Below are 24309 nucleotides of genomic sequence, written 5' to 3'. Positions count from 1 at the left end.
TTTATTTTTCATTAATATTGACTTTTATTGTCAATGTCTTTATAAATCTGATCTTTATATGTCTTTGGGGGTTGGAAAGATTATACATAAACTTAACAGCTTCGGTATTGGCACTTCCTGCTTCTCTGGTTATACGCACGTTGTGTTAAGTAAAAAAAAAAAAAAAAAACCCCAAAACCAGATGGTTTTAAAGTGTGGTTCGTCCTAACTCAAGTACATCGTAAGTCGGGGACTACCTCTGTTCTATTTCAGTAAGTGTTAACTCTGTCCTGTCATAGCCAAAGGTTTGCTGAATCATCATCCTAAGAACCAGCATTTTCAGTTCTGTCTAGTGGTAGTTGAGCCTCCAAGTTTTGTTTGCTTTTCCTCTTATTTGCCAATGATTGAACCCCTGTGAGCATACTCAAGAAATGGCCAAGCCTGTGGGCAGCTGAGTGGAAATGCCCTCACTGGGAAATTAGGTCAATGATCTGAGTTTGAGGTTCTGCTTCGTCACTGTTTAACTCTTTGGCCCTGGACAAGCCATTTAGTATATCTGAGCCTAGATTATTTATGTAATGAGACTAATATTCTTGTACCTGCTTTACTGTTAAAAGGATCAGAAGAAATAAGATGTGAAAGTACTCCTGCATAGGAGCTGTGGCTGTTCCCTAGCGGGACAGTGGTATTTTTCAGGAAGTAGTCAACCCAGGAAAAGCTTGCATTGGAATGAGAGGCTGGAGAACTGCGGTCCTTTGTCACTGCTGTCCTGTCTCCTGTCTGGATCCGTTTTTCTGGATTTCAGACTTAAAATGTGAAATGCCCTAGTCTGTTCTACTAGCTAGTTTCATAAAAAAGAGACTTGACTAATTTCACCATCTCATGTATTCACTGGCTGGCTTTATATTTATCTAGCTAATGTTGGCTTTAGCTAATTGGTTAATTGGCCAACCAGCTGATAATGTCTTCTTTGTGCTTAGCTGCACCTTGGCAGGAAGTGGATTTGGAGTATTTCGTTTTCAACATTACTCTTCTTTGTCTAGAAGTGTAACTTAATTCTAGCTCTTAGAGTGCTCAGACAGCTCTGAGAATTGGTAGTTGTTTGAGATCTTGAAGATTAGGTACTTCTATCAAAACCTGTTGCCGTTGAGTTGATTGCGACTCATAGCGATCGTATTAGTAGAACAGGTCCAGACAAGCTCGCTGGCTGGCATGGGGTCACACAGCAAGGCAGTGGCAGAGCCAGAATGCGAATGCAGGTCCATCTAAACAGCCAGTGATGAAGATCTTCAAAGACACAGGCTGAAGTGCTCAATGTTGGTGGTTTTTGAGATCTGTACCACCTGAAATTATTTCCATAGGATGAAAACATTGACCGTAATGATCTATGCATGGATTCATTGGATTGTTTTCTGTCAGCTCCTGTACCAGAAATTTGGGTCGCTCTCAGGACAGAGAATCTGAAAGCGGTGACTTAATTTTGTACTACTGTTTCACTGAGTTCCTTTTCATGATCTAGCATTTGGACTGCAGACTATGTGGTCTGTGGTCTTTGCCGCATGAGAAACTTACTTGAGCCCAGTAGTTTTACATAGATAACCACCCCGAACCTCTTTTTTTAATCCTTATTGCTTATCATGTTGTTTTGTCTCTCCTTTAGGCATATAGTTGTCCTATGTGGGCTCCACATTCTTACCTGTACCCTTTGCACCAGGCCTACCTGGCAGCCTGCAGGATGTACCCAAAGGTCCCTGTCCCTGTGTATCCTCATAGTCCTTGGTTCCAAGAAGCTCCTTCGACCCAGAATGAGAGTGATTGTACCTGTGCAGAGGCACACTTTCCTATGCAGACGGAGGCCAGCGTGAACGGTCAGCTGCCGCCAGCGGAGATTGGGCCGCCAGCGTTTTCTTCACCTCTTGTCATCCCTCCCTCTCAGGTGTCTGAAAGTCATGGACAGTTGTCTTACCAGCCTGATCTTGAATCTGAGAGCCCCGGGCAGCTTCTTCATGCTGAATATGAAGAGTCACTGAGTGGCAAGAATATGTTCCCACAACCGTCCTTTGGACCTAATCCGTTCTTAGGCCCAGTTCCCATTGCACCTCCTTTCTTTCCTCCTGTGTGGTATGGGTACCCATTTCAGGGATTTATAGAAAACCCAGTGATGCGGCAGAACATTGTCCTGCCCTCTGATGAGAAAGAATTGGATCTGCCCCTGGAAAATCTGGATCTGTCTAAAGACTGTGGTTCAATGTCAGCAGTGGATGAGTTTCAGGAGGTGGGGGGTGAAGATGTACCCCCTCTCCTGGAAGGAGGTCTGACCAGTAAGCATGAAGGCCAGGTGGAGCAGTCATCCCAGACACCTCAGGCAGAACTGGCCTTGGCTTCTACCCCTCCTGTGACAGAGGGACAGGCTTCTCTTTCTACTCAGATTCTAAACAGGGAGAGAGGAACCGTTGTAGAACTGGAGCCTAAAAGGACCAATCCAAGTCTGAAAGAGAAACCAGAGAAAGTGAAAGATTCCAAGACTGCTCCTGATGTGGTTAACCCTGGGGCCAACTCGGTGGATAGCAGAGTGCAAAGACCAAAAGAAGAGAGTTCAGAAGATGAAAACGAGGTGTCTAATATTCTAAGAAGTGGCAGATCCAAGCAGTTCTATAATCAGACGTATGGAGGCAGGAAGTACAGAAGTGATTGGAGTTATTCTGGTAGGGGAGGGTTTCAGCACGTGAGAGGGGAGGAGTCCTGGAAAGGGCAGCCCAGCAGAAGCCGGGATGAAGGTCATCAGTACCACCGCAATGTCAGAGGACGCCCGTACAGGGGAGACAGGAGGAGGTCAGGGATGGGAGATAGCCACCGGGGACAGCACACCTGAAGCGTGTTGCTGGGGCACTGCAGAGGAGACGCCCAGAGGTGGCGCATTCGTGAAGGCTTTGTAAAAGAGACGTTAAAATAAAAACCCTCGTGGGAACTATTTCCTCCTCTCCCCCTTGACCCTCACTCCCAGCCTGGATGTGAGATTTTGGACATGAGTTCAAAGGGGCAGATGAATTCCTGGTGTTGCCATTTTTCTTAACTTACAATCTGTTTATTGGGTGACTGCCCCCATAAAGAGTAGAAAATAAGTTTGTTAAAGTATTTTTTATAAACAGCTTAATATAAAACATCATAGGTTTAGTGTTTGGTTTTTTTCCTTGTATGATGTTTGACTTCAGATATTAGAAATGTATGCTTTATATAGCATTTACTGAAGTGACAACAAAATGTACCATTTGACACACTATAGATTCCAAAACATAACATTGCACCAAATAGAAACGTATATTTTATTATTCAATGCCTTAGTCATAAATTGGGCTCAAACAATTCTCAGCCTAAAACACTGTTGTCTTTTGAAATGCTTCCAACCCAAAGGCCTTTCATCTCAATATCTGTCAAACTTGAATTCTGTCTTCTCTTTAATATTTAATATCCTGTGTCTTAGAAATGTTGTATATAGTTCTTTTAATATTCATAGCGGTATATTTTTGAATTTTGGTGAGTATTTGTTGGACTTGGGATTGCAGACAGGAGTAGACAGATGTTTAAGAAATCATAGGAAATCCAATGAAATACAGCTGTTCCCACAAGAATTCTTAGCACTGGTGTAAATATCATGGTGCCTACTCGAAAGCAACATAGATGCTATGCATTTTGAAAATAACCTGCATCTGGTAAAGCTGCAGAAGTTTTTTAATGCCACTTTAACACTAATGCACTGACAGATTCTAAATATTTTGTGAGAAAAAAATGTTAAAAATTGATAGTTTGACAGGTTTCTGTAGAGAGTTTCCTGTGTTTTGTGTTTCTCCTTGCACCACTGGTTACGTTTCACTTTACATTTGCATGTTCAGCGTGTCGCAGATGAAACTTGTGCACAGAAGTACGGTGATTGTGACTTCTAGTTTTTTTCCTAGAGGATGCTGCTAGAAAATGGTTTGGCTTTGCATTTTACAGCTTGTTACGTTAGGCGACATGCCTCTGACCCTGCCTCCTTTCTCCAGTCTGCAGTATTCCTAGCGGTTCCCTTTGCATGTTGCACTCTGTCCTCCTTAGAGATGTGACTCTGCATTAACACAGTATTCATTCACCCGTGGTGTTTTGTGAAAATTGCTGTAGCTTATACTCCTTTTTTTGTACATATCAGTGTGAAAAACTACCCTTTTTTATGTTAAGAGATTACCTTCTGATCAGGAAGCTTCAGTGCTATGCAAATAACATAGTAGTAGTTTCTCTCTGCATGCCTGTGTAATATGCCAGGCCAAAAAGATGTGCTGGTTTTCTTTCTTTCTTTTTTTTCAAAGCAGATTACTTTAAAAGCAAATACAGTTCACTTGAATTCGACAAAGTGAAGCAGATGAGTTTTCTGGGTTCTCGGATAACCTAAGGAAGGTTTGGACGCCAGCTAGGCTCAGCGAATCTCCGCCGTACTGTAATAATAGTGGTATTTACCTCTGTGCTGTTCTAATGACCCAATGTCTGTGGAACTGCTGATTGGAGTAGTGATTAGCATTTAGGTGTTTTGTAACATAGAATTTTAGAGTGCACTTTGAAAGATAACATTTTATTATGATGGTGCTAGGTAAAAATTTGTAAAGACTGGGATGGTTGCGTGGAAAGAAGACAAGTTCTTGAGAGAAGCTCTTGTAAGGAATTTCTGTTGTCACCTTGTAAGCTAGAACCGTTATTAAAGGTACTCCTTATGTCATTTGTTTCTTAGTTAACATCAGTGTTTGAATTATGGAATGAGAATAAGTAAGATTAGAGGGTTCTTCACCTTCCGCCCATGCTTTATGTAAGTAGGATTAGCTTACTTGATAATTTTAATGAAAATCACATTTAGATATAAATATTAGATTTAAAACTTCAATATAAGTTTGATCTCAGGAGTCCAAAAAAATTGCTGTTTCCAGTACCCTTCATTTTATTGACTGGGATTTGTTCTCAGTTTCTGGAAATGTTTAAAAATTGGATGGGGCAGAATACTGTTGGTGTTTTCATTGTCACACTGTCTTACCTCACTTGAGTAACAATACTCCATAGCTCCTGAAGGAAACACTGATTTGCTTTCCTGTTTCCCGTATCTCACCTCAAGGACATGATGGAAACAGCGCTGAACTGAACGAGCATGTTAGCAGATGGTACTTTACTCAGTGACCTCTGGGATGAAAGAACTCTTGAGTTTGAGAATAAATTTGCATGAAGGTCTCTTATTTTTTCCTTTTGGCTTGTTTTTAAATGTATTAGTCAAGGAGATTTTGCCTTATGCTGAGGTCAAACTAGGACTAGTGAACCTTTATCCTCCTTCGTTTTAACTGATAAGAACAATACTGTATGTTGACGTAAGATACGGTTTCTACATAAAAGGAGCAAAAGTACAGAATTAGAGAACCATTTGTAGTTTGAGTTGGAAATTATGGAGCTTCAACGGTGATCATACACAGTTTGAAGAACAAATGTTTAGACTGACCAAAGCTCACCTCTTCTCTTTGTTGTAGTTAGGTGCTTTTGCTGAATTTGAGTCCTGCCCCCTTTCCTTTTAGTATTATATATCTTTCTCTTCATCAAGTTCGTTTCCTCTCAGAGAAATCTCTGACTCCTGCCCTGTGTGCTCCTTGGCAGCACGATACTGGGCATCTGTGGAGCCCTTGTGCTGCTTCCTGGTGACCCATGTGCTCACGTGCACGGCAGGCCTAAGCTCAGACCTTGCCTTGACCTGGTAGGAGTAGGTTTTCCAAAGCACTGTGCTGATGGGGCTTATTTGAGGCAAACTCTCTCTGTATTCTTGCAGCATGTTGTTTCCTTTCTAACTCCAGGTTGAATTAAAATGTCTGTGAACTGCAAACTTGCTTAAGATTGACTTGGTGCAATAAAGTTCCTTTCTAACCTTTTCTGGTTTAGGAAACGTTCAGCCATCGTAGAAACTAGCAATATTTATTTTTGCCTCATTTGTTCTACCAGCCATTTTTGATGAGGTAAACTTCTGCCTTTCACTTCTGGGTACTGAGCAAGGTCCCTTCTAGTGTAGCTGAGGACAATGCACATCTGGCTACACTCTGTTTACTCTATTTTGCTCCCTATTTTATGCCTAAATGCTGTTGTGTTTTTGTTCAAAATCTTAATAATGGCTCAGTTTCAGTATGTCAGTTTCAAAGAACTAAGATTTTATTAGCATCAGCCATTTACTCTCCTGCTAATTAGGATTTTTTTTTTTTTAAAGAGAGACTTTTTACTCCCTGAAGTACAAGTTTTGGAAGATCCTAGAAGACGGGTGGGTGCATGTCTTAATGCTGAGAAATAGCAACTTTGGGGTTGAATTTACTTGAATGGATTAAAAAGTGTATTGTTACAGAGTTAGAAAAAATTTTTGTATGAAAAATGATAATAGCCTTACACTGAGTACAAATAATACTTAAAAGCATGTGAAGATGTGATCATTTGTGATGTTACTTGTAAAAAAAAAAAAGTATATATACATATCTTTTGAAGTGTCGAAAGGAAAATAGTACTTTATATTCTTTATCATATCCCTTTTTGTAAGTGTTGAATATATTCCTGTTTATTTTTCTATGTTCTGTTTTGTAGCCTTAAGAAGTGTTTCAAACCTACCTGAATGTATAAAATAAGAGTAAATGCCCTACATGGTGTGATGCTGCACTAGATATATAAAACTGTGTGCATATATTAAATTTTGTCTCTTGATTCTGCTTGTGATTTCTTTGGTTCCAGGGCTAATATAAAGATCATACAGGGAGTTGGCCAACCATATGGTTGAGACAGCCTGAGGAGTTGAATGATATATGTCAACCTTGGTGAGAGGAAGGAGAGGAAAGGGAAGCAGGTACCTAACAGCTGTGTGAGTGCTAATTGGGTTTCCCTGTGTAGTCCAGTAGAACGTGTGAGCAGGGAGGCAAGGAGCGTGTGTGTAGTTGGGTGGGCCCTTGGTAGAACGTGTGAGCAGGGAGGCAAGGAGCGTGTGTGTAGTTGGGTGGGGCCTTGGTAGAACGTGTGAGCAGGGATGCAAGGAGCGTGTGTGTAGGGCCTTGGAGAATCAGCCACTCCAGAAGTGGATGGGATGAAAGGTGAGACCAAGAGAAGTCTGTGCTTCACAACAGTTGGCCAATGTGGGGTTTCTAGAAAGTTCTCTGTAACTAGAAGAGCTCTGTTTTTTTTTTTTCCGAATAATTTATTACAGCTTCACTGAAATTTGAAAGGCTCTGTAGGTTCAGGTCTAGGGAATAGTTTGAGATGTAAGCAGCTATAAAAGAGGAAATACAGCTTTTCTTCAAAGACACATGTGCCTTGACTATAAGTGCTTGTAACAGTATGAATCATACAGTTCTCAGAATAATTTTTTTTGGTGAAAACACAGATCACGCACTTAATTTTTTTTCTGCATGTACAATTCAATGACAGTGGTTACATTCTTCATGTGTCAGCGTTCTCGTTCTCCCCATATTGTTTCACCACCATTGACTGAGACCATCCAATAAACTCCTCCTCTGTGAGTTACAGTTGTCAATTCGGTCTGATAATAAAATTCTTTAAAAGTGTAATGATCAGGGCAAACATCTGTTCAGCTGAACTGTTAGTCTGAAGATCACTTAAGGGGATAATTTCAGTTCAAGATTGAAAAGTTTTCTCCGGGCAACAGATTTGAGAGTTCTTCCAGCCTGAATGGTTCCACGTGTCGTCCCCCCCCCCCATTTTGATCAGCACTTGCTGACTTGAGTCCTTGATCAAAACGTTCAGTGTTGGTGGCCAGGCACCATCAGTTCTGGTTGCTTGTCAAAGGAGGCAGTAGTAGTTCATGGAGGCATCTAGACCTGCAGTCCATTTCCTTCTCTGACTTCTGGGTCTCCTGCTGATCTAGGTGAATAGAGACAATTGTTGCATCTTGGATGGTTGCCTGCAAGTTTTTAAGATCCCAGATACTAGAACATAGTAGTTCTTAGGTTAATTTTCTAAGATAAGCTATAGACATGGGTTTTTGGCTTTCACTTATGGGTGAGACATTTGGGGCTTCAGAGTCAGCTTGAAACATGTATCATTCCTGTGATTTTTGCACATTTAGAAAATGAAAAAATTCCTAAAGGATCAAGAGTGTGGTTCTTATTAATACCCTACTTCCTGGAATATTCTCCTTACTAAACTGGCAGGTTAACTGATTTCAACAAACTGTAGTGAGCTAGTTTTGTTATTTTAAATGAGAACCTTGGCTTTGGACTAACCACCTTCTGATGGCATAAAAGACACACTTGCTATGCACATAGCTACAGTTGTGTAACTTATTTGCTTCCTATAAATTACAAATTAGGAATAAGAGCATTTAAGTCTTTTATGACTTTATAAGTTACTTTTAAAAACATTGCCATTTATTTTCTCCCCCAATCACATTATCTTTATTTCACATGGGAGGAAACTGATGCCAGATGGCAATATGGTGGATTAGAAAGTCTTGCTACAAAATACCTAGAATATTAGATGAAATCTTAAAAAGTCTTTAAAAGTGATAGTTGAGATTGCAAATTTAGGAAAATGCTTAGGGACCAAAAATAGAGACCGGAAACCAGAGGCACAGGCATAGAGATACAAAGGGTGCCCTCCATGGGAAGGGATGGATGAGGATGGTGGCCAGTCTCATTAACAAGGAGCGATGTACATGTGGTAGAAGGCTTTCATTTCAGCCAGTGAAAACTCCATGGATCAAGATGGTCTGATCTGCAACCAATCATGGGGATGGCATAAGACCAAGTGGCATTTTGTTGTGTTGTGCATGGGGTTGGCCATGAGTCAGTGGCTGACTGGAAGGCAGATCACCACCACAGATATAGACACGGGAGAACACGTGCATTAAAGCACGTATCGCCCTGTGAGATGAATAAAAAAAAAACCCTCTTTTGGCCTGGGCTCCAGCTTATCAAAAGAAAATTTCCAGAATGTTGCCATGTTTGTGTAGGTTTAAGGTCCAGTAATCCCCAAACTGAGAAAGATGAAAAGTGGTTCCAAGTGGTAATAAACTTGGGTGATCTAGCAGAAGCAAAAGAAAAGTCTTTGTAGGGACAGACCTCAGCCTAGGAGGAATACTTTTCGTGGCAAGCAACAGAAAACTGACTTATTTTCGGTAGGTTAAATATTTACTTTTCTTTCATACGAAATCTGGAGGTAAACGGCTGCTGGGAGTTGTACGGTGTTTGGTATCAGGACTAGCATCCTTGCAGCCTTCTGGGCATTTCCCTTATGTGTCACCTCATGGGCACAAAATGCTGTGGATACCCACATTAGCAAGAAGCAGTATCAGAGAAGTATCTCATTAGGGTAGTAAAAGCTCTTCCAGAAAATCCTGACAGACTTACGCTTTCAACTTACTGTCCCAAACTGGGTCATGTGACCTATGTGAAATGGGGTAGAGGATCGTCATGATTATCTTAGACCAACTACGGCTGGGCACACTGCCTACCCTAACAAGTTTGCAAGGAATGATGGAAAGGGGCTGAACATCAGCTCACAAACCAAAATAATATGAGGAAACACTTCACCAAAAGCAAGTCAGCAGTTGGAATATACAAGTTCAGACCTGCGTGAGCAAAGTGGATGGAATATAAACATGAAAAGACAAAGGAATAAAAGCATAAGAAAGATCCTGAGCAGTAATTCTGCCTAACTCGTCTTGCTTTGTCTCTTCTCTTCAAGCCCTATACTACTTCCAAGCATGTAAAAAAATTAAGTCTTAAAGGTATGGAAAGCCCGTCACAATCTGAATTCATCCTCCCCTACCACTAACCGTATCTTGACTGCCCCACACTCATTTCTGTCTGTCAGATCCTCTAGGCTATCTCATTTATCCATATAATCCAGTGAGATAGGTGCTGTTACACTTTTTTCCTGGGAGTTACTTCCTCCACATAGCCCTTCCTGATTCTCCAATCCAGAATTAGTTATCTTCTGAACCAGAATGTTTACAATATGCCAGACACTAGGTTAAGAGCTTGATACACATGTATCTAAATACATTATTAAACATGAAGGAGATAAGCAACTGAGTGGTTTTTCACTCTGGCTATTTTCTGTGGCATGTGGGGTTATTCCTTCAATAGAGTAGGCCAACTACATGTGAGGCACTACATAATATGCTGAGTGATAAGATACAGGACTGACTTCAAGAAGCTAATGGTAAAAATTTAGGTTACACTGTAGAAGTAATAGCTGTGGTGTCAACATGCTGTTAAGGCTACACTTCATTAGTGGAACCCAATGAAACTGTCTCCCTAAAACAGTTGCTACATGCACAATATAAAATTCAAAAGGTACTGTTTATATATGGGCAGACGTGTCCTTCCCTATTCTCAACATCACCAAGTTATCCCTCCCAAAAGCAATCTGTTTTCTGGAGTATCCTTTTGGGTATTTTAATATTCTCACATAAATAAGTGGTAATTTTATATCAACTGTGCCACAGCTTGCTTCTCTGCTTACTATTTTAGAGGTTTTCTTCTAACCAGGACATAGCAGCAGTCTTGTTTCTAACAGCTAACATTTACACTGATGTGTATTTGGGCTGGCAACACTGATTTTATAGACAAACCTGTTTTTCATGTTAGCAGCTGTAAGCCTTTTGTTACTATTTAAAAATTTAATATCTAAATCCATGTTTTAAAATTTCATTTACATGAAAATTACTAGCTTATAATACATATTAGAACTGCATAGAAAGAATTGTGCTAACAAGCATTTTCTTTAGGACAAAATACGAAATTTGTACAGAAAAATAGCTTTTATCTTATTTTATTCAATATATTTGAAATAATCATTCACGTATTTAACCTATCCTTAAAAATAGGCACTACTTATTTTAGTATAATCCATTTATGTACAAAACAAACCCTTTACATAGTCACACATAATTGCACAGAAAAAAAACATGAAAGGATATATATTAAACACTGGTAATCTTTGGAAGGGTAATATGGAGGGACATCATATTTTTTTATTCCATAGTTTTGTATATTTGTATTTTTCACAACATATTTATGGATTACTCATAAATTATATTAAAAAAAAAGGCCTAATGGGGCCCAATTAAACTATACTGTTTGTGTTTTAATCAAGACTTCTGTTGTTTCAAGGAGCTCTAAAAGTCTATTCAAATAATTTCTAATTCTCCCCTCTATTTTGCTTGCCCCATTAATTTACTTAGTAAACCCCTTTTTCTTCCCCACTCATAGGATCGGTTAATTCCAGTGCCGTACATTAGCCAGGAGTATAATTTGAAGTGGTTTTACTCTACAAGTATCCTGGTATTCAAACTCAGGAACTACACACAGATTTCAGTACGTTTTAGAACTCTTGCTACATACTATCCAAACCTAAAAAAAAAAAAAAAAAAGTCAAATAGATTTAGAAAATAGGGTCCTCTATATCCAAACTCAGACTGAATAAATTTGGTACCAAGGGATACTTTGTACTGCTTTCTCAGGACTCTTGCACTGACGTTCCCTTCAGGGAAGTGGTTCACAATCCTTGGCTGCCCATCAGAAAAATCTGTGGAAGTTTAAAAAAACTGAAGATTTTAAGACTGTACATCTAGGGTTGTTGTGTGCCGGCAGGTCAATTTTGATTCACAGTGACCCCATGTAACAGATTAGAACTGTCCTGTGGAGTTTCCCAGGTTGTAATCTTTAAGGGAGCAGATCTCCAGCTCTTTTCTCCTGTGAAGCTGCTGACAGATTTGAACTGCTGACCTATACAGGTTAGTAGCCAAGCACTTAACCACTGCCGGGAGCAGATCTTCAGCTCTTTTCTCCTGTGAAGCTGCTGGCAGATCTGAACTGCTGACCTACAGGTTAGTAGCCAAGCGCTTAACCACTGCTGGGAGCAGATCTTCAGCTCTTTTCTCCTGTGAAGCTGCTGGTAGATTTGAACTGCTGACATACAGGCTAGTAGCCAAGCGCTTAAGCACTGCCACCAGGGGTTCCACCAGGCCGAGTGGGACTCCTCTCAGATTCGTATTATTGAGGACTACTTTTTTAAGGAAAGCAAATGTTCTTTAGAAATGCTTTTTCCTAAATCTTGATCAGTGATTACATAAATGTATGCTTAAAAAAAATGATATTGCCCATGGGAATAATTACTTTTAACACAGAATCTGAGAACGAAAGAACTGAGTAACTAAAAGAGTAAAGCTGTTAGGGTTTTTTTGTGGCAGAGAGGATATATTGCAACTATTTTTGATAAATATGTTCAAAACCAACAAAAAATACTACAAATAATGCTTTAGTTAACAAAAGCTCAAATTGTAACACTGGTGTTTCATAAGGGAAGATTCTGTACTATATTTTAACAATATAATACAGACTTAAACTATAATCCTGATAGATGTTTATCAAATGTCATCCGTGGAGTCTTCAACTGGCTTTTAAAACAAGGGCAGTTTTGTTATATTGGTATACCCGGCAAACCACTGAAGTACAGAAAGCGTTCTCAAATGTTTTTAAAATACAGCAACACTGTATTTGGAACATGAATATATATGACACAACTATGAGAAATCTTCCCATACATCGTGAAAACTTGGAGGTAATTTGCATTATTTGAAATGTCTTCATTTTAGAATGTTATACATAAAATGGGTCTTCTCATCAAGAACACAAAAGTGGAATTTTCTCTGTTCAGACTACAACAAAAACTGGCTTTTTGAGGTTACACGAAATAAATTATACATCAAGTTCCAGAGTGTGTGGGGCGTAAGACCTGATTAGTTTTATATAACAAAAATCCCAATGTTTCTCTTAATAAATGGCTTATCGATATTCTCAGATTTAGTCTAATCATCCAAGAAAAAGTAGTTTCCACTCTTCTTTTGTTCTACATCCTAAAAATAAAATAGAGAAACAAAAATCAGCAACATCTCTATGTAGAGGCAGATGTCAATTTAAGACACTGCTTAGAGGCATTTGTCACAGCCTCTGTACAACCACACACACACAATTTGGCTATGTATTCACTATAATATGGTTGCTAGGAAGGCTATTTAATTCCGTTTTTATATTTTCGACTTCCAGCACCTGGCCCAAAAAGCAACAAATCGTCAGCTTGAGAACTGCCTATTATACAAAATGTATATAAAAAGAGTGCTTCCCAGTCTTGCTTATAGACTACATAGCATACCCATTGCCATCAAGTCAATTCTGACTCACAGCGACCCTAAAGGACAGAGGAGAACTGCCCCATACGGCTGGTGGATTTGAACTGCCACCCTTTATCTTTTTTTGAGTGACCAGGAGATTTTTGCTTTCTAAAAACCAAATACTCTATTTCAAGGACTACGTCAAGTATACTCATAAAACCCACTGCCGTGGAGTCAGTCCTGACTCACAGAACCTTTAAGACAGAAGAGAACTGCCCCATGCGGTTTCCAAGGCTGTAATCTCTCTCCTGCGTGTTCAAGCTGCTGACCTTCTGGTTAGCTGCTGAGCACTCAGCCATTGCACCACCAGGGCTCTTCACACCGAGTACAGAACGCACAATTATTTTATGTTCCACAAAGAAAAAAAAAAAGCACTGGCAATTAAACTGATGTTTTCTCGTCCTTTAGAACTTCAATCTCATTGAAAGAGCTTGTTCAGACTTTTAACTTGTTTATTTCAATTATAACTCTTGGGTATGCACAAAAAGTAAAATATAAAACACATACATTCATTAAGGTATTCTTAAAAACTTTAATTCAATGGTGAATTAGTATAATCTTTCTGAAGACATTTTAAACGGCAATTAGATTCAACAGAGACAGTACGACGGTGGTTACAACTAAGAAATGTGAACAGCTACAACTGAGTCCATATGGCAATGCCAACTACACCACAACTGTTGCCTAAGAGAGTAAAATATGCCATCAAATATAAAACAGGAAAAAAACATGAATCTTAGAACTAACGAAATATGGTACATAAAGAAACAGACCTCCAAGTAGAAACATGATTCAATCAACTGTTTACATCAAGACAAAAGTTATCCATGGCTTAAGATAGTTTCTGTACATACCTTAATTGAATTGAGTTTGTTTATTCTTGGTCTATAATTGTTGGGATCTCTTCTGAATGTAATTTCAAGCTGAGACAAAAATTTATTCATGCCAGCCAAAAGGGTTTGAGGACTAAGAGAAACAAAAAAGAAGGATTAAATGTTATTCCCCAAATCTAACTATCTTTTTGAGATGAAGAGTACTAAAAATCCTTGTTTCTTCTAATTCCCCGAACAAAAGTCACCTGGTAACATAATCACTGCATATTATAAATCCTGTGATCAAAATGGCTTTGTTTATAGACCACATAGTTAGGCTCTAATTTTTTTATACAGAACAGTTTACCCTGTGTTTTTGATCTGGAAAAAAAAAAAAGCATTTAAGATAGAAGTACTATTTTAGAAAAGCAAAACATCATTAATTAGAGGCGGACCCAAGGCGGCAGAGTAGTCAGATGCTTCTGGTGAACCCTCTTTCAACAAAGACCTGAAAAGACAAGTGAAATGATTGTATTTATGACAAGCTAGGAAACTTGAACATGAAATGCAAGGTTAGAAAACTGACTGAGCAGCAAGGAGAGAAACGGTTCGGAAGAGGAGAGGCGTTGCTGGACCAGAATCTGCTGGGAAACCTCAGGCACCATTCCCAGGAGCAGACGCGGGGGGCTGGTGGTAGCGTTCAGCCAGTTTCCTCAGGGAGAGACTGCCAGCGGCACAGCCCACGCACACCTACAGAACCAGAGAACGGCGCTTTTGGCAAAAGCTAAGTACTTGCATATATATTACTGCATCTCCCGCCCCCAAGCCGGCTTCAGTGTATGGTGATTTCACTGAGCCAGAGATAGGCCCTGCTGAGCACTCTAAGCCTTTCTCCTGGCCTTGGAGAAGGAATAAATTCACAGTTGGGAGAAAAGATAATCTGCCAGCTCCACTAACCTGGGGAGCGCAGGACAGAAGCGGCTCCTGTCCAGGCATAAACGGTACATGGACTTTGAATACCTTTCCCCCTGCATGGACCCATTTCAGAATAGGCCCTTGTTGGCAGACTACAACTGTTTCAGCTGTGCAGTGGAGAGGTGGGTATTTGATGTTTGATACCACTTTGCCTATTAAACAGGGTCCTTACTTTTTTACCAACCCACATCAGGGGCCTAAGGACTGGTAGCTCCACTCAGGTCATCCAGCCATCCGTGACAGGGGTCCACGGATAATTGGCACCTACCAGTCCTTACAAACAAAAGCACTGGGTGCCCAAGGTCCATCTGCAGAACCCACACCCACCTGTGTGCTCTAGGCAACAGGAATATGGTTTCCTCATAGACACTAGGGGGATGGCTATCAACCCACTGCCTTGTTCAGAGCATGACCCCCTGCTGTAATCAGATACTGGTACAAACACCAATCACCCCTGCCCCTCTAAGACTGTCGGACAAAGCCTGTACCATACACTTGATGACCAACTACCTGGGACACCTAAGCTGAATCCATACAAGAAAACTGAATGGACTCCTAGGCTGATATATGTGATAACAGCTCAAGGCATCTGGCGACAGGACGTTCGAGCTTCAATGGTGAAAAAAATCAAGCTAGCTCACTGAAGCAACCTATTAGACATAGCAAAACAAACCAAGAAGATAGAAAACAGTAAGCAAACATAAACTAATTCAATAACTTACAGATGGCTTGGAGACAGTAAAAAAGGAAAGAATACAGTAAGCAAACATAAACTAATTCAATAACTTGCAGATGGCTTGGAGACAATAGACAATATCAAATCACATAAAGCAGCAGACCATGATCGCTTCAACAAGCTCTCAAAACAATCAAGGGATCTTCTGGATGAAGATGCCTTCCTGGAATTACTGGATGCAGAATACAAAGCATTAATATAAAGGACTCTTCAAGGCATCAGGACTGATATTGGGAAGGAGGTTAGACAATACGTAAACAAGCCAGGGAACACACAGATAAAACAACTGAAGAAATTAAAAGGTTATTCAAGCACATAAATGAAAAATTTAAGAAGCTGCAAGAATCCAGAGAGACAGCAGAAATTCAGAAGATTAACAATAAAATTACAGAATTAAACAACTCAAAAGAAAGTCAGAGGAGAAGAACTGAGCAAGTGGAAGGCAGAATTGGTGAGACTGAAGATAAAGCACTTGGCACCAATATATTTGAAGAAAAATCAGATAAAGAATTAAGAAAAATCAGATAAAGAATTAAAAAAAATGAAGAAACCCTAAGAATCACATGGGACTCTATCAAGAGAAATAACCTAAGAGTGACTGGAGTGCCAGAACAGAAAGGGATAACAGAAAATACAGAGAGAACTGTTGAAGACTTGTTGGCAGAAAACTTCCCTGATATCGTGAAAGATATCCACGATGTTCATCTAACTCCACATAAGGTAGATCTTAAAGTCACCAAAACATATAATCAAACTTGCCAAAACCAAAGATAAAGAGAGAATTTTAAAAACAGCTAGGGATAAACGAAAAGTCATCTACAAAGGACAGTTAATAAGAACAAGCTCTGACTACTCAGCAGAAACCATGCTGGGCAAGAAGGCAATGGGATAACCTATATAAAGCACTGAAGGACAAAAACTGCCAGCCAAGAATCATATATCCAGCAAAACTACCTCTCAAATATGAGGGAGAAACTAGGACATTTCCAGATAAACAGAAGTTTATGGAAATCGTAAAAGCCAAACCAAAACTACAAGAAATATTAAAGGGAGTTCTCTGGTTAGAAAATCAATATCACATATCAACCCAAGACTAGAACACTGGACAGAGCAATCAGATGTCAACCCAGATAGGGAAATCACAAAAATAAATCAAGACAAAAAAACGCTCAAGAGGCTGGAACACTTACACAAAGCAGGTGGGAATGTAAAAGGGTACAACCACTTTGGAAATCAATTTGGCACGTCCTTAAAAATAGAATTAGAACTACCATACGATCCAGCAATCCCACTCCTTGGAATATATCCTAGAGAAATAAGAACCTTTACATGGACAGATATATGCACACCCATGTTCACTGCAACACTGTTTACAATAGCAAAAAGATGGAAGCAACCAAGGTGCCCATCAACAGATGAATGGATAAATAAGTTATGGTATATTCACACAATGGAATATTACGCATTGATAAAAGAATGATGATAAATCCATGAAACATTTCATAACATGGAAGAATCTGGGACGCATTAAGCTGAGTGAAATTAGTCAGTTGCAGAAGGACAAATATTGTATAAGACCACTATTCTGAGAAATAGTTTAAACAGAGAAGAGAATATTCTTTGATGGTTACGAGAGGGGGGGAGGGAAAAGGTTTTCACTAATTAGTTGATAAGAGCTGTTTCAGGTGAAGAGAAAGACAACACACAATATAGGAGAGGTCAGCACAACTGGACTAAACAAAATTAGCAAAGAAGCTTCCTGAATAAACTGAAGGCTTTGAAGGCCAGCGTAGCAGGGGCAGGGCTTTGGGGACCATGGTTTTAGGGAACATCTAAGTCAACTGGCATAATAAAACCTATTAAGAAAACATTCTGCATCCCACTTTGGTGAGCGGCATCTGGGGTCTTAAAAATGCTAGCAAGCGGCCATCTAAGATGCATCAATTGGACTCAACCTACCTGGAGCAAAGGAGAATGAAGAACACCAAGGACACAAGGTATTATGAGCCCAAGAGGCAGAAAGGGCCACATAAAGCAGAGACTACATTAGCGCGAGACCAGAAGAACTAGATGGTGCCCAGCTAGCACCAATGACTGCCCTGACAGGGAACACAACAGAGAACCCCTAAGGGAGCAGGAGAGCAGTGGGATGCAGACCCCAAATTCCTGTAAAAAGACCAGACTTAATAGCCTGACTGAGACTAGAAGGACCCCGGAGGTCATGGTCCTCAGACCTTCTGTTAGCCCAAAACCAGAACCATTCCCAAAGCCAACTCTTCAGACAGGGATTGGATTGGACTATGGGTTAGAAAATCATTCTGGTGAAGACTGAGCTTCTTGGATCAAGTGGACACCCAAGACGATGTTGGTATCTTCTGTCTGAAAGGGAGATGAGATGGCAGAGGGGTCACAAGCTGGCCTAATGGACATGAAAAGAGAGCATGGAGCGAAGGAGTGTGCTGTCTCATTAGGGGAAGAGCAGTTAGGAGTGTACAGCAAGGTGTTTATAAATTTTTGTATGAGTCTGACATGATTTGTAAACTTTCACTTAAAGCACAATTAAAAAAAAATGCTCAAAACAGGAAACAGCAATGTCATTATGTAAAAGAAGACAACATTAAAACAACAAAGAGAGACTAAGAAATGTAGTCATAGATCTTTCATATGGAGAGGAAGACAAAGGGATATAAAGAAATAAAAGTTAGGTTTAAACTTAGAAAAATAGGGGTAACTATTAAGGTAACCAAAAAGGAGACAAACTATCCTACTCATCGAAGTAAAATACAAGAAAAAAAGAAAGACTCAGCAGAAACAAAATCAACAACAATGAATAAGAGGAAAAGACAATAGATAAACTACTCAGCACAAAAAATTAAGTGGGGAAAAGAAACTGTCAACAGCACACAAAAAAAGACATAAAAATGACAGCACTAAACTCATACCTATCTATAATTACATTGGATGTAAATGGACTAAATACATCAATAAAGACAGACTGCCAGAATGGATAAAAAAAACATGTTCTGTCTAAATGCTGCCTACAAGAGACACATCTGAGACTTAGAGACACAAATAAACTAAAACTTGAAGGATGGAAAAAAACATATCAAGCAAACAACAATAAAAAATCAGCTGGCATGGCAATATTAATTTCTGACAAAACAGACTTTAAAGTTAAATCCACCAGAAAGGATAAGGAAGGACACTATATAATGATTAAAGGGACAATATACCAGGAGGATATAACCACATTAACTATTTATGCACCCAGTGATAGGGCTGCAAGATACATAAAACAAACTCTATCAGCACTGAAAAGTGAGATAGTGCCACAATTATAGTAGAAGACTTCAACATACCACTTTTAGTGAAGAGGAGGACATCCAGAAAGAAGCTCAATAAAGACATAGAAGATCTAAATGCCACAATCAACCACCCTGACCTCACATATTTAACCTACCCTTAAAAACAGGCACTACTTATTTTAGTATATACAGAATACTCCGCCCAACAGCAACCAAGTATACTTTCTTTTCTAGTGCACACAGAACATTCTTTAGAATAGACCACATATTATGTCATAAAGCAAGCCTTAGCAGAATCCAAAACACTGAATTATTACAAAGCATCTTCTCTGACCATAAGGCCATAAAAAGTAGAAATCAATAACAAAAAAAAAAGCAAAGAAACCAAACACTTGGAAACTGAACAATACCCTGCTCAAAAACAGCTGCATTATAGAAGACATGAAAGATGGAAAGAAATTCATAGAATCCAATGAGAATGAAAACACTTCCTATCAGAACCTTTGGGACTCAGCTAAAGCAGTGCTCAGAGGTCAACTGATATCAATAAATGCACACAAACAAAAAGAAAGGGCCAAAATCAAAGAATTATCCCTACAACTTGAACAAATAGAGAGAGCAACAAAAGAAACCCTCAGGCACCAGAAGAAAGCAAGTAATAAAATTAGAGCAGAATTAAATGAAATAGAGAATAGAAAAACTGCGAGAGTTAATAAGACCAAAAGCTGTTTTTCTGAAAAAATTAACAAAATTGATAAATCACTGGCCAAACTGACAAAAGGAAAAACAGGTGAGGAAGCAAATAACCTAAGAAACGAGATGGGTGATATTACAAGAGACCCAACAGAAATTAAAAGAATCATATCAGATCACTAAGAAAAACTGTACTCTTAACAAATTTGAAAACCTAGAAGAAATGGATGAATTCCCAGAAACACACTACCTACCTAAACTAACACAGAGGTAGAACTAAAAAAAAAAAAAATTATTATTTTTTTAATAGATCCATAAAAAAAGAGATTTAAAAGCTAGTCAAAAAAATCCCAAGAAAAAAAAGCTCTGGCCCAGATGGCTTCACTGCAGAGTTCTACCAAACTTTCAGAGAAGAGTTAACACCACTATTACTAAAGGTACTATGGATGGAATACTCCCAAACTCATTCTATGAAGCCAGCATATCCCTGATACCAAAACCAGGTAAAGAGTTCACAAAAAAAGAAAATTATAGGCCTATATCCCTCAGGAACTTAGATGCAAAAATCCTCAACAAAATTCTAGCCAAGAGAATTCAACAACATATCAAAAAAATAATTCACCATGACCAAGCAGGACCCATACCAGGTATGCAGGGATGGTTCAACATTAGAAAAACAATTAATGTAATCCATCATATAAATAAAAGACAAGAATCACTTGATTTTATCAATTGATGCAGAAAAAGCATTTGACAAAGCTCAACACCCATTCATGATAAAAACTCTCAGCAAAATAGGAACAGAGGAAAATTCTTCAACATAATAAAGGGTACTTATACAAAGCCAATAATCATCATCATCCCAAATGGAGAGAGTCTGAAAGCATTCCCCTTGAGATTGGGAACCAGACAAGGATGCCCTTTATCACTGCTCTTATTCAACATTTTGCTGGAGGTCCTAGCCAGACCAATTAGGCTAGATACAGAAATAAAGGGCATCCAGATTGGTAAGGAAGAAGTAAAAGTATCTTTATTTTCAGATGACATGATCTTATATATAGAAAACCCTAAAGAATCCTCAAGCAAACCACTGGAACTAACAGAAGAGTTCAGCAGAGTATCAGGATACAAGATAAACACACAAAAATCAGTTGGATTCCTCCACACCAACAAAAAGAATATCGAAGAGGAAATCACCAAATCCATACCATTTACATTAGCCCCCAAGAAGATAAAATACTTAGGAATAAATCTTACCAGAGATGTAAAAGACCTATACAAAGAAAGCTACGAGACACTACTGCAAGAAACCAAAAGAGACCTACATAAGTGGAAAAACATACCTTGCTCATGGATAGGAAGACTTATCCATTGTAAAAATATCTATTCTACCAAAAGCCATCTATAGATACAATGCAATTCTGATCCAAATTCCAATGGCATTTTTTAATGAGATGGAGAAACAAATCGTCAACTTCATATGGAAGGGAAAGAGGCCCCGGTTAAGTAAAGCATTACTGAAAAAGAACAAAGTGGGAGGCCTCACCCTACCTGATTTTAGAACCTATCACACGATCCAGCAATCTCACTCCTTGGAATATATTCTAGAGAAATAAGAGCCTTTACACGAACAGATATATATGCACACCCATGTTCACTGCAGCACTGTTTACAAGAGCAAAAACATGGACGGTGCCCATCAATGGATGAATAGGTCGATAAATTATGGTATATTCACATAATGGAATACAACGCATTGGTAAAGAACAATGAATCTGTGAAACATAACATGGAGAAATCTGAGTGAAATCATTCAGTTGCAAAAGGACAAATATTCTATGAGACCACTATTATAAGAACTTGAGAAATAGTTTAAACAGAGAAGAACATATTCTTTGATGGTTATGAGAGTGGGGAGAGGGAAGCAGAGGGGTTTTCACTAATTACATAGTAGATAAGAACTATTTTTGGTGAAGGGAAAGACAACACACAATACAGGAGAGGTCAGCACAACTAGACTAAACCAAAAGCAAAGACATTTCCTGAATAAACTGAGTGCTCTGAAGGCCAGTGTAGCAGGGGCGGGGGTTTGGGGACCATGGTTTCAGGGGATATCAGAGTCAACTGGCACAATAAAATCTATTAAGAAAACATTCTGCATCCCAGTTTGGAGAGTGGTGCCTAGAGTCCTACATGGTAGCAAGCAGCCATCTAAGATGCATCGACTGGTGTCAACTCACGTGGAGCAAAAGAGAATTGAAGAATACCAAAGACACAAGGTAATTATGAGCCCAAGAGACAGACAGGGCCACATAAACCAGAGACTAAATTAGCTGGAGACCAGAAGAACTAGATGGTGTCTGGCTATAACCGATGACTGCCCTGACAGGGAACACAACAGAGTACCCCTGAGGGAGCGGGAGAGCAGTGGGATGCAGACCTCAAATTTTCGTGAAAAGACCAGACTTACTGGTCTGAGACGAGAAGTACCCTAGAGGTCATGGTCCCCAGACCTTCTGTTAGCCCAAGACAGGAAACACTCCCAAAGCCAACTCTTCAGACAGAGATTGGACTGGACTATGGGTTAGAAAATGATTCTGGTGAAGACTGAGCTTCTTGGATCAAGTAGATACTAGAGACTATGTGAGCAGCTCCCGTCTGGAGAGGAGATGAGAGGGCAGAGGGGGTCAGAAGCTGGCCTGATGGACAGCTAGCCTAATGGACAGGAAAAGAGAGAGTGGAGAGAAGGAGTGTGCTGTCTCATTAGAGTGAGAGCAACGAGGAGTATATAGCAAGGTGTATATAAATTTTTGTATGTGACAGTGACTTGATTTGTAAACTTTCACTTAAAGCACAATTTTAAAAAAAGATCACTAAAAGGTTTTTCACAGAATCTCAGGTCTGACATTTTCAGAGAAGGAATTTGACAGAAAAAGTAATATTTATGTTAGAAACTTGGTAGCAGAGGAAACGTGTACTTCTGCACAGCAGTTGTCGGTAGTTTCACACTGGTTCTTTAGTAATAAGAACTTTTTTATTTCCTAATTCCCAAGCTAATTCTTAAATCATGCTAAATTGTGTGATACATGTGCAACATTTTAAGCATTCTAACGCAGAGGGAGACTCATTATTTGAATAAGCAAGCTTTATATAAGAAATCTCCCTAACTCTCCAAGGAATTCTCAATAGTTGATATACAAATTTAAAATGAAAACAAAGGGTATGTGGGAGGAAGCCCAGTAAAGAAGTTGATTCTCCTTATTTGCAGATGTTATGCTCTATAAAGTTGAGGGGGGATTAGCCAATGCTGAAGCAGCTTTGCCCCACCTCAGCTGGGAACTGCACGCTGGGTGCTGCAGCTCTGCACGTGTGTGTCTGTGTGTATAATACTGATTCTGGAGTTACTAAGGCTGTAATCTTTACAGACAAAGACTGCCACATCTTTCTCCCCTGGAGGGGCTGGTGAATTTGAACCACTGTCCTTTCAGTAAGGAGTTGAGAGCTGAACCACTGCATCACCATGGCTCCTTAAACATATTGAACCCACATTTTATAAATCAAAATGAGTATCAGTAATTTTATGCTTCAACCTAACACAAGATTTTTGCATAAGAAACTTCTATGTACTGATTTGAATGTTAAGCTTCTCTACATTATGTTGCTGTTAGCTGCCATCGAGTCGATTCTGACTCATGGCAGAGCACAGGAGAACTGCCCCGCAGGGCCTTCAAGGTTGTGACTTTTCGGAAGCACGGCACCAGGTTCATGTTCTGAGCACCTCTGGGTGGGTTGGAACTGCCAACCTTCTGGCTAGCAGTTAAGCACTTAACTGTTCACTTAACACCCAGAGACTCCTTCTTTATATTGTAAGTGCTCCCAATTAGGCCAATAAAGGACAAATGAGAAGGAAAAAAAAAGGAAAAATAATTAACTGTGCTGAGATCATTATCAGATATTTGGGATCTACTCTGAGTTCTATCACTCTCAGTGCAATCTGGGAAAATCATGTAACCTCTTTGGGTCTTATTTTCTGTCATGTACTAAATTAATGGTTTTCAAGGAATTGTTTGTAAAAACAAACTCATATTGTATCTTATCTGGAAATCCAAATAATGAAGCAGAAAAAAATTAAACTAAAAGAAAGAGTGAGGGCCCAGAGCTCTGCAGGCTTATTCTCCTGGGTCAGGGATTCTATAGTAGAGTAAATCTGAACACCGCAACTCTAGATTGTCCCAACCAGTATTCAATAAGAATGACGTTGGGAGTCACAGAATCATGCCTAGAACTTCTGGTTAACTCTTTCCTTCAAATTAAAGTGGTATTACTTTAATGCTTATACACTTATTGGGAAATATTAAATGTAATAATTTTGTATTTATTAGAAAGAACTTCTAATCTACTTTGAACATTAAAAAAATATTTTTACCTGTTTGCAACTGTGTTCTTAGATGGAATACCATCAAAAACTATGACCCGGTCTGCTAGATAGGTAGCCATGATGAAGTCATGTTCCACAACAAAGGCTGTCTTTTTGGCATGGAGTATGAAGCTAAAATAAAACAATTTTGAAATTTTTTACAGATACTA

At 39.3% G+C, this 24309-nt stretch overlaps 2 protein-coding genes across 3 annotated transcripts in view; one reads left to right on the top strand and one right to left on the bottom strand.

Moving 5' to 3' along the window:
• OTUD4 (OTU deubiquitinase 4) overlaps positions 1 to 11407 on the top strand; it is a 53684-nt gene extending 42277 nt beyond the window's left edge. The window contains exon 21 of the mRNA XM_010597220.3: positions 1640 to 11407. Coding sequence (XP_010595522.2) covers positions 1640 to 2851 — 1212 coding nt within the window. The 3' untranslated portion in view covers positions 2852 to 11407. The remainder of the gene's footprint in view (positions 1 to 1639) is intronic.
• The window catches only part of ABCE1 (ATP binding cassette subfamily E member 1), a 43309-nt gene continuing 25208 nt past the window's right edge, over positions 6209 to 24309 (bottom strand). For both annotated transcript variants that reach the window (XM_010597221.3, XM_003417499.4), the window contains exons 16-18: positions 24149 to 24271; positions 14056 to 14167; positions 6209 to 12886 (exon numbers count right to left, since the gene is read on the bottom strand). In XM_010597221.3, coding sequence (XP_010595523.1) covers positions 12839 to 12886; positions 14056 to 14167; positions 24149 to 24271 — 283 coding nt within the window. In that variant the 3' untranslated portion in view covers positions 6209 to 12838. The remainder of the gene's footprint in view (positions 12887 to 14055; positions 14168 to 24148; positions 24272 to 24309) is intronic.

This window comes from Loxodonta africana, chromosome 13, assembly GCF_030014295.1.
Source record: "Loxodonta africana isolate mLoxAfr1 chromosome 13, mLoxAfr1.hap2, whole genome shotgun sequence".
In the NCBI taxonomy this organism is placed as follows: domain Eukaryota; kingdom Metazoa; phylum Chordata; class Mammalia; order Proboscidea; family Elephantidae; genus Loxodonta; species Loxodonta africana.
The sequence above is the reverse complement of the archived record's forward strand: the minus strand, read 5'-3'. Positions and strand labels throughout refer to the sequence as shown.